General features: G+C 30.7%; 1 protein-coding gene across 2 annotated transcripts; it reads right to left on the bottom strand.

Annotated features, from left to right (window-relative positions):
* Positions 1 to 467: 467 nt before the first annotated feature.
* Positions 468 to 11,676, bottom strand: LOC105158479 (protein NRT1/ PTR FAMILY 5.2). 2 transcript variants are annotated; one of them, XM_011075262.3, is made up of 4 exons: positions 11,517 to 11,676; positions 8,985 to 9,202; positions 4,582 to 5,147; positions 468 to 1,469 (listed from the first exon to the last, which is right to left on the bottom strand). In XM_011075262.3, the coding sequence occupies exons 1-4, from the start codon at positions 11,629 to 11,631 to the stop codon at positions 590 to 592; spliced, it is 1,779 nt and encodes a 592-aa protein (XP_011073564.2). In that variant the 5' UTR covers positions 11,632 to 11,676; the 3' UTR covers positions 468 to 589. The 2 variants fall into 2 exon arrangements, with proteins under 2 accessions (XP_011073564.2, XP_088735356.1); XM_088879230.1 differs by having other exon boundaries at positions 8,985 to 9,244; positions 11,517 to 11,648.
* Positions 11,677 to 11,895: the final 219 nt, after the last annotated feature.

The raw sequence follows: 11,895 nt of genomic DNA, 5'->3' as shown, positions 1-11,895 counted from the left end.
GACAAACAGAGGGACTTATTTGTTAGATTGAAGTAAACTTTGAGGTACTAAATGTAATTTTTTAAATCATAGGAGATTTACATGTAATTACACCAAACTTTAAAAGACCCATTAAATTATTTTCATGTATAATTATACTCATTAAGCTTCTCATTATCCAAATGCTCTAACTTTATTTTCAAACCCTCCCAAGTTTCCCTAGAACTTAAACTTTTAATTTTTTTATAACATATATGTTTTCCCAAGAAAATTTTTACCCGAATTAAATTTGGTTGAACCAAATTAATCACTGAACAAGTGCATTATACTTGTTATATGATTGGTCATATTTTATAAACTTTACACCAATCATACGATAAGTGTATTACACTAATTGTCATATTAATAATTCAACTTCAATCGAGTCGAATTTGAATTAGAATTTCCCCATATTCCCGCTACAAAATAAAGCTATTGCAGATAGCTCGTTAAGCTGTTAAAAAAGAAGTATATTTCACTTTTTCCCTTGGTTCATATCAATGACATTGTCTCAACGCCTACAATACTACATTATAACAATAGTTTCCTTTGGGCCTTTGGCATATCACTGCTAGTTCGTTACTGCTTGTTCATTAGTCACCTTTAGCCTTGAGGCCACCAGTTCCTCTCTAAGCACTCTCATCGAGTCTGAAACTTCTGCCTTATACACATAAGCCCTGACCACAACCACGAACAAGAGGAAGTTCAAGAAGTTCAATATCGCGAAGAAGGCATAGTAATAGTCCAAATGGGACGCGTTCAGGTTGTTCCGAATCCACCCCTCGTGCCCGTCCCCCCTTGTGATTTTCGACACTGTGGACAACAGGAAGCTGCTGATGAAATTCCCAGCTCCAAGGCTAACCATCGAATACGACGTCCCTAAGCTCTTCATGCTCTCCGGCGCCTGGTCGTAGAAGAACTCAATCTTGGCAACCTCCAAGAACGCATCAGCAGTCCCCATTAGTACGAACTGAGGCAGCAAAATAAAGATGGACAATGGGACCTGATTCCCATTCTCGACCAGGCCGTTGGCCCTGGCGACATCGAGCCTATGTCGTTCTGTCAACGAGGCGACTACCATGATCACTATGTGAAAAACCAGCCCAATTCCCATTCTCTGGAGAAGGCTGATGCCTCTAGGGTTTTTTGTCCATTTTTTAAGAATTTTCACGAAGAAACGGTCGTACAGCACGACAGATATTAGCATGGATATGGTGACGAATCCGGCTAGGCTGGCGGGAGGGATCTTGAAGTTGCGGATGTTTCGGTTGAGGGTCGTGCCTTGCTTGACAAAAAGGGTGCCGATTTGAGCTATCATCGTGCTTGGGACGAAGGTGGCTATCAGAACCGGGATCATTCTCAGCATTTGCTTGGTTTCTTCGACTTGTGTGACTGAGCACAGCATCCAGGGGCTGGTGGAACCTGTTTTCACACAGGCTTTGTTGAGGAACCTGCATGAATTTAGGCACGGAAAATGTCAAGTTCACAAGAACTAAGGTTGTCTGAATGCAGCAAAACAATGCAAAAATCAGTGCTCAATCTGTTCTTGAAGAAGTTTGTATATCGAATTGGCTGTTTTCTATTTCAAGTCTTCTTGTATCTTTTAATCCGACCAAATTACACTTTTAGTTTTACAAGATTGGAGATAATATTTTCAATTCTCTATTTTGCAAAATCTTAAAATAGTATTAAAATTAAGAAAACTCGACATATTTAGTCTTTTATTTTACGAAATTTTTAAAACGGTGCCAAAATCGAGAAAACTTGACACATTTAGTGTAATGTTCAAGTTTCCGTAGTAAAAAATAGACGATAAGGGCAGTGCAATGCGCCTGCGCATCAGTTGTATGAGAAGCCAAGCTAACGAACACCTACATTACACGTAGTCTTGTCATCTATATTTTTTATTGAAACTTGAACATAGGACTAAATGTGGCGAGTTTTTTCAAATTTTTTATCATTTTAAAAATTTTGTAAAACAAAAGACTAAATTGTCAAAAAAAAGTTAATTTTGTGATCATTTAAAAAATTTTATAAAACAGGACTAAAACTATTGAATTCTTTATTTTATAAAACTAAAAGTGCAATTTAATCAATTTATTCTATTTAATATACCAACACAACTTTTATAAACGTCGTTTATTTTATTTGCGATAAAATTATACAAATGGTGTGTATATATAAAATTAAAATAAATGATGTAAGAAAATTGAACATTGAAAATTCAATCCATTTTGATATTATGGCAAGTTGACACTTGAGAGTAGACTTCCTAGAAGGACATGGACATGAAGGTGGAGGAAACTAGACGTTATCGCATTCCATTTGACAAATCACATCAAAATTTCGCCCAAAAATCAAATGTGGATATGGATCTTTGACCAATGTGATCAAGAAATTAGAGGTTTTGAGCTGACATGGGATCAGTTGTCCGCACATTTTGTCGGTGTTAGGTTTTTCTAAAATAGTTTAAAGAGTATATCTGAAAGTTTATATGATATTATAGGAATTAAATTAATTTTGACCTCCTATGTTATAAAAAAATGTAAAAAAATTCTTGTGAAAACTTAAATATAAAAAATCACCCTTATGTTATGAACAATGACTCACGCCGCTGCCCCTGATCAATTTAAACCTATTTTTTTAGATACAATGATTAAAATGTCCCTCCTAGTCAACTTGATCAAATTAGGCCTATTAGAATATACCTATAATATATCTATAATATATAAAAATTATTTAGAAAAAATATCTATAGGAAAAGTTTTATATAGAAAAAATACATCTACTAAAATATACGTATAAAATTATTTATATCAAAATTTTATATAGAAAAAAGTATGTTTTTAGTCCGTTAAATATGCTCCATAGAACCCATTTTTTATAAATCCATTAAGTTTTAAAATAATGAAATTTAATCCTTCAGCGGCTGAAAATTTAATTTTTTATCAAAAATTGACAGGACATGTCAAGTGGATATTTTTTTGTGGTTTCTAGTCCTATGTGGCTTTAAAAAATGAGTTGGGTCACATGTTAGACAAAATTACATTATATGAATTATTATAATTTATAAAAAATAAAATTATTATTTTAAAAAATAATAATAAAACCCCCCACCCCACCGCTCACTAGGTCCCAATCTCGCCCCAGCCCCTAGCCCCCACGCCCCACCTGTCGCCCTCACCTATGATGGGCGATGGTGATCGCCTTCGCTGCTGGGTGAGGAAGGCACGGCCACGCCCTTATTCGAAGCTACTGCTGCTTCTGTTTTTTTAAAAAATAATTTAATTAAATAATTATATTAAAAATATTAATATAATTATATATTTACATATAAAATTATATTTTATTATTAATAAATATTTATATATTATTTTAAGATTTATTATAAAATATATATATAATATTATATATTAGATTTGAGAAAAGGGCACAAATATCAAAAAATGTACTTTTCTGACCAATTTTGCAGTCAACGCACATGTGGTGCCAACCTTGGCTTCAGGAATTCTTTTTTAACTTTTTTTTTATATCACAAGGAATGTAACTAATACTTTAATTTTTACAGGAGCTTTTTTGAATATTTCTAAAATCACGGGGGGTCCTTGAATTTTTCCCAGTGTAATAGTGTTTGATATATTTTTTTAGAACAAGAACTTATAAAATTCGAAAATAAAATGTTAAAAGTTTATAAACTCTATTAAAAAAAATAATAAGATGTTCTTGGTTTATTTTTAAGGTTTTAACATATTCTTTTGATTTAATTATATCAATTACAAAAGTATTCATACTAATATTTTATAATCTTGTAATTTTATTTTAATCAAATATTAAAAAAAGTAGAAAATTATTAATATCTTGTAATTTTAAAAAATCTTTTACGAAATCTTTTTAAATAAGTTTAATGGGACACCCTCTAACATGTGAACGGGACCTACCTCGTACCCACCCAAAATTGAGATGCTGTCCAATTCCTCCATTCCTTTTGTCCCTTTCTCCATCACGACCATCACTCGTTTTCTAATGCTTGGTTCTTCATTTCACGCTTAAACATTGACAATATGACACTACGTGGGATCCATCATCGACCCCATAATAGATGTCACTAACTATTTTGTGGGGAGGTTGCATTTTACGTCCTGTAATTTGGGGTCTGTGTGTTTTTCATTTCATAGTTATGAGAATGATTCCACAAATTATAAAAAAATTTTATTTTTAGTTGTTTCGTTAAATTGCATTAATATTTTGACGGAAAATACCACTTACCAGTACATAGCCGTTAAGTCTTTAGTTTTCTAGATAAAATCACGTGCTAAGCACATATGTGCCTTTCCATCTCAAAATATTAATGAAATTTGATGAAATGATTAAAATATTATTTTTTTGTAACTTATGGGACCATTAATGAAAATTATATAATTAAGTGAACTAAAAATGTGTTGATCCTGAAATATGGGAAAAAAGTTGTTATTTCCCCTAATTTGGACAACTACGAATTAATGACTCACTCCACAAGTTCCAAAAAAGAATATCAAAGCTATAATTTCAAATACGAGGACGAACCTCAATGTGGGCGTAGAATCGATCCGATACTTCCCTTTCTTAGCATACTCCTCCAAATCAAGCTCGTACAGCTCTTTAGGGTCGGTGGGGATAGGCACGCTCCACTTTCGTAGTGCAGCCACAACGACCTTAGCCATCTTAGTAAAAGGGCTGCCCGTGGGCAACTTATGCCTATAAAATGGGGTCCCAGCCAAGAATATGGCTATAGATATGGCCAGACCAACGGTCGGGAGCCCGTACCCTAGGGTCCACCCGACATTGTCTTGTATGTAGACAAGCACCGTGTTTGCGAATAACGTACCGAAGAAGATACTGAACATCCACCAGTTGAAGAAGGAGAGCTTGTGAGCTTTCTCCTTGGGGTCGAACTCATCGAACTGGTCCGCCCCGATCGTCGAGATGTTGGGCTTCGTTCCGCCGGTGCCCAGTGACAATGTGTAGAGTGCACCAAAGAACACAGCCAGTTGCAGTGGTGTGGCCTTCTTGCAATTGGCACCGGTTGGATCTGAACATGGAGCTGGCCTCAGTGGATCTACTGATACTGAGAGTGTTAGGAGGGACATTCCCTGTTTTTTCAAGTCCAAAAAGAGAAAAATATTAAGATTTCCTTTTTCTTTTTGTTAATTAGAGAAAGAATTTTATTAAAATTAACAATGAAAATGCATTCGAGATATGTACATAATTTAATTTTTTATTATATTTATTTAATTGAATGGTAAATAATGAAGATGAAATGAATAACTGATCAAAATTAATAAAATGAATTAATTTTAGATGTGTATCAACAGAAAATTATTAATAAAACTAATTAATTAAGACATATGTTAGTTTGTGAAAGAAACTATAAGTGTGATTAAGGGTATTTTAGGTGAGGGATAATTAGACCTTCCACCTTTCAGAATTTTAGTACAATTACATATAAATTCCCTATAATTTGAAAAATTACACCTAGTACCCTTAATGTTTGTTTCTGTTCAAGTCAATAGGAAACATACAATAAGTTTGTAACAAGTCAATTGGGAGCAAATATATATTTCATTCAACCTTTTGCTGATGTCAGTAATTTTCGTGAATTTTATTTACGGATGGATCTATTTGTTGACATAAACAAATTTGAAAAATACTAAATTTAATTTTTCAAACTATATGGAGCCTACGTATAAATATCCAAAACGACGATGTAATTATTCCTACAGATAATTCATATTTTGTCAACTCCAGTTGCTACTCTAGGTTTACTCTTCTGTCTTAATAAATGGTATAGATCGTGAAATTTTAATCCAACTCTAAAATAAAATTCAAACAACATTTTAGCAATTAATGGCTCAAAAATATTTTAGTACTCTCTATTGTACCAAATCAAATATTATTTTTGAAGACCCTCGTAAATAATATGTTATCTTCGAAAATCAGAGTTATTTTCTTTAAGATATATTACGAGTCGACTAATTTTCGGTATTATTTATTTTTACGAATAAAGTTGTAAATATGTATCTATTTGTTTTTATTTTCTTAACAGAATATCCTATAAAATTATGTGCTAATTAAATTAATATACAACATGTATGACATGTTGAAAACTTGAATTTTAGTCTACTGGGAACTGATTGAACAAACTAAAATTGCATCATTAGTCATACAACCAAAGTAAACAATAATCGCCATAATTGACCAAATTACATATATGCATAATTTATATATGTGTATGAATTATAAAAAGATCAATTATTATAGGGATAATTACAGTTTCCTCCTCTAAGGTATAACTTTTGTAGTACATATAATACCTTTGAGATTTGTATCAGTCTAACAAATAGTTTTCCCTTTAATCAAAATTTATTGAATTTATTGATAGTAATAAAAACAAGTAAATGAAAATTGATATTTACCTTAATTGATTTATTACTGACTTATTGCAGGTCAAATAATTTTTTGATGACTAAAGTACTCTTATAGCGGTGAAGATATACCTCCTCACAGCATTAACGTGTGAAGATGTATAAGAATAGTTTGATCATAAAAAGATTTATCTGACCTACAACAAATCAGTAATAAATCAATCGGTAGTAAATGTGGTTTTTTAATCTTTTCTTTTGTTAATATCAATAAATTCGAAGAATTTGACTAATACAAGAAATTATTTATTAGACGGAAGCAAACCTCAGAGGTACAAATATAATTTTCTAAACTATAAAAAATTTATATATAATATATCAAATTTCGAAGAAGAAAAATATAATTTTTGCATTATTATATTTTGTGAATTCAAGTCATATACATTAGTCGTGTGGTGGACGTCATATATAAACGTCGCTTTTATTGTAAATATAATAAACAAAATTTTGCAGATTGGACTGAAATTACTAATAATTGAGCATTTAAAGTTGATAAAATAATGCGTGCAACTACTTGCTGACTTTAAATTACGTTTAAATATTTTTGAGCCCCCCAAAGAGATAAGAGTATATACTTTCCAAAACCAAGTCATTCAAGTATTAAATTACCCAATTATAATAATATACTACTTCTCTTGAAATTGAATATAACTATAAATATTTTCTTATTATTTAAAAAATTATAAATACTTTCCTAATTTTAATATTCATCTAACAACGAGTCAGTCGTTTCCGTTGCCTTTATTAGATTTTCATATAATTTTTGTGGTAAACTGATCAAAATATCCTTTTGAATTATGAATTATATTTTTATATTATTTTTTTAATTTTCTTTACCCACCCTCTATTATGGATTAATATGCCTTATGGATTATTACCCATCCTCAATTTATTTTATATTTTTTCAACTTTTTTTGAAAAAAATAAAAGTGAAATAGTAATTTTCATTTAGGGGCTACACAATTATATTTCATTTCAAGGGGATTTGTAGCTTCCCAACAATGAATGAGTATTCGTAATTATGTCAAATGGTCCAAATATTAGAGGAGATAATTGTAATTTACCTATAATGTAATATAGCTTGCGGAAAGTTTTGAAATATATGTTTGAAATTCAAAATGTACGTACCTACAATATAAGAAAGGGCAAATCACAACTATCTTTTTTTTAAGTTTCGTTAATTATGAATATTCCTTTCGTTATTTAAAAAATTATAAATATTTCTTTTAAATAAAAAATAATTGTGTAGCTTTTAGACGGTGAAGTGCAAATCACTACTCTGCCTTAGCTAATTATTTAAAAAAATTATAAAAAAGAAATATGTTTGAAAAATATAAAAAAATACGGGTAAGTAAAATAAATAATCTATAAGGAATATTAGTTCATAAAATATTTTAAAAAAATTTAAAAATATATATATAAATATAATTCATATTTCAAAAGAATTTTAGTTGTTCACTATTAAAATTAGATGTAAACCTAACAAGGGCTTAACGAAATAAATTTGTTGTTAAACGAACCTTAAAATCATATAAGATACGTATATTTTCTAAAAAAGTGAAAAAATATTTGTAGTTATATGGAATTAAAAAAAATTGTAATTCAACCTATAAGAGAATAAAAAAATTACGGACACGATGTGTCTAACGATGCAATCACTTGTACGAAATGCAATAATGCATAACAAACAAATGTCCAACACAATACGTATCACACTTGGAACTATACTACGTCACGTATACTTTATCTCTATCCAGTATCCGTGTATATATATATATATATATATATATATATAACATGTGGAAAATTTACATTTTCCGTCTCATAAAGTGATTTATTTGGTGTTATTAATTTTTAACTCACCACATTGTATTTTATAATTTTAAAAAATTAATAATTTTAGTCTCAAATTTTAATCTCTCTTAATTTTTTTACAGAAACAGCACGTGCATGCCATGAGTTGAGGGGAAATTAAGGTTGTTTTTCATTAGAAATCTAATAGAATTAAGGCTTGTGATTAAAATTGTACATTTTAGTGAGTTCAAAACCAATAGGACCAACATCACAAAAGGACTAACTTGCGGGACATAAATGTTATTTTTCCACACACACACACACACACACACACACACACACATATATATATGTAGAAGCGTGAGAGGCGAAGGCGATCAACACTTTTAATTTTATATGAGATTTTCAAAACGGTATCAAAATTACCAAAAACTTAATACATTTAGTTTTATGCTTCATTAAATTTTCAAAATAGTTTCAAAATTGAGAAAACTCGACACATTTAATCCCATAAATCCCATAAAATATAGGACTAAATGTGTCGAACTTTCTCAATTTTTTAAAATCATTTTAAATATCCCGTAAAGTAGAGAACCAAATATGTCAATTTTTGTTTAATTTTAAGATCATTTCAGAATTCCTATAGAACAAAAACTAAAAAAATATCAAATTTCTATGTTATAGGATTAAAAATATAATTTTGACGAGACATACCGAGAGATAGATTGCAGAAGCAATGAGAAAAGTCCAGTAGCGGCCAAGAAGAGCGTCAGCAATGTAGGCACCCAAAACAGGGGTCATCCAGATGGTTCCCACCCAATTGGTGACATTATTGGCCGACCTCACAGTGCCCTGGTGCAGTTTCTTGGTCAAATAAATGAACAGATTCGAGGATATCCCATAATACGCCATGCGCTCGAACACTTCGTACACTGCGCGCACAACATGTCATCCCCATTCAATTCTCCAACAACCTTAATTTGATGCATCCAACAACTTGTTCATGAATTTATGTGATGAGTTGTGTCGTAATTAGTGCAAGAAGTTTGTTGGGGAGGGGGCCTAATTACCTATGTAATAATTATGGGAAACAAGTAGACGAAGAATATACATAAATGTATGATGCAAGAATTGTGTATTCTGCTTATCAGAATACTCTCGACTCGTGTGTATAATTTAAATTTTATATTATATTTTATAATAAATAAAGTTAATATGAATGGTTGATCAGAATGAGTACACTAAAATGTACGAATAAGAAATGTTTACAAGCAGAAATTAAGTTAAACTTTAAAGAAACTGACTGAAAAATTCTATTATTTGAGGGCATCTTAATTTGTGCATATAATCAACCAGTGATAGTTACGTGCTTTAATTAAGCTCCTCCCGTTTGATTAATAGAATAGATAGGTCCGCGTGCTTTAATTAATAGAATAGGTCGACAGGTACGCGTGCGTACGTAATTTTAGTTTTTATATATTTTCTAAATTCTGTCGACATAAAATTCATAATTTTCTTAGAAAAAATTATGAGCCTAACTTTTTGAGCACTTAATTTCGCTAAGTATTAAATGAACTTAAGATGTACGTTGCGTATTTTCAATCTTAATTTCGATGGGAAATATATCTAACGTTCTGCTTGTCCAAATTGATGTATATGCTTTTCATAGGGTTAGCTAACTTGTGGTCAAACATTTTACGTAAAATATGTTAAGATATTAATATAAAATAATTTTCGTGTCTGATCATTTAAATTTTTATATAAGCTTGTCGCTTTACAAGTCAACCAACTATTATTAATTGACTAAAAGAACCCTATTAAAAACAAAAATATCTTCGATCTCTAACATGTGGAGGAATAAAGTCAAGCTTTCTACCTAAAAGATCAGTAGTTTCTATCCCAAACTTCTTTATGCAATAAACTCCAACACTTGTGTTGTCTAACTCAAGCTAACTACAAATCATGAACACAACTGTGTTTAGGGGGATAAGTACAATTTTAGTCTGTCGTATATTGTCCTTAATTCGTTTTCAATCTCTAAACATATTAGAATCCTATTTTAGTCCTTCAACTTTTAAAATTTAATAATTTTGATCCTTAGACCTAATTGAAATAGTCCAATTATCTTTTTCCTATACTCATGATTAGGCTCAATATATTTTTGAAAATAAAATTAAGTCTCAACAAATATATGGAGGCTTAATTTTTTTTTTCAGAAGCATGTTGGGTCTGATTATGAGCATAGAGAAGAGACATTTGGGCTATATGTTCTCTTTAATAAGGCAATATGGTCATTAATTAGGTTTAAGGACCAAAACTGTTAATATTTTAAAAGTTAAAGGACTAAAATAGAACTTCAATATGTTTAGCGACTGAAAACGAATTAGTGGTAGTATATGATGACCAAAACTATAATTATCCCGTATTTAGGGATAATTACATTAACACCCCTATCAATGTGTTCAGTTTACGTAAATTATTTCTATATTTTGTACAATTATAAGAAATTATTATTCACGTATTTGGGGTGTACATGTAACTTTTCAGAAAACAGGGGTGTTTGTGTAATTAATATTAATATTTTTAGTGAATGTACGTAAATATAATTATCCAAAAAATAAAAAATAATTTATGTAAATAGATCGTCTAATTGTAAATATAATTACCCCTAATATTTGTCGTCTCCATACTGTATCTGAATGACGATATATAAGCAACGCACTCAAACGATGTACAATACGTGCGTGCACGATATAAGTATTTTTCATTATACACATCAGTACACGTATGATACGTATACAAAAACAACGAGATTCTGCTGATAAATGTCCAAAACATCATTATATCATTTACCATTCCTACGTTGTTTATTTTACTACAAAAGTCTGCTGCAATGAGAAATTAATCAAGCAGATTACTATTTCATGAAACTACGAAAACCAGGACGAGAAGAAGGTCTACGAAATAAGAGTAAATTACAAAAGACTTCCCAAATGTTTATCATAATTACAAGTACTCTCTTATTATTTAAAAAATTATAAATATTTCCCCAAAATCAGCAGTTGTCTAACAAATGCTTACTGTCACAAAAAACTTGTATTTTTTTAAACAATGAGAGGATTTTTGTAATCATGACAGACTTTAAAGAAGGAAAAAAGAAGATATATATTTAGCACCGTTGACGCGAAAAATTAACCTTATTATAAAAATTAAATAAAAAGAAATAATTAGAGTAGAAAAATATACCAACAATGAAGAAACAAGCAGTCCATCCACCTCTCTTGGATCTAAGTATGGGGTTGCCTTTGAGATCTACAGTTCCATCTTCTGTGTATCCCTTTTCTTCACCCTCCATAGCCATATATATATATATATATATATATATGTATGTGTGTGTGTGGAGTTGGGGGGGGGGGGGGGGGGTTGAGAACTGAGGGTTTTTGTCTACTATCCTTTGTGTTTGTATGGTTCTTACTAGCAAGTCTGTCCTTTTATAGACTTGTACTATTGGACTATTGTTTTTATATTGCGTAGGACTCCTCGAAGTTTCGGTGTATTACCAAAGAGTATATATATTTTTTTGAAATTTTATTGTTTCCCCAGAATCCAGATATAATTAATGATG

Source organism: Sesamum indicum, linkage group LG3, assembly GCF_026168435.1.
Source record: "Sesamum indicum cultivar Baizhima isolate 11 linkage group LG3, ASM2616843v1, whole genome shotgun sequence".
In the NCBI taxonomy this organism is placed as follows: Eukaryota; Viridiplantae; Streptophyta; class Magnoliopsida; order Lamiales; family Pedaliaceae; genus Sesamum; species Sesamum indicum.
The sequence above is the reverse complement of the archived record's forward strand: the minus strand, read 5'-3'. Positions and strand labels throughout refer to the sequence as shown.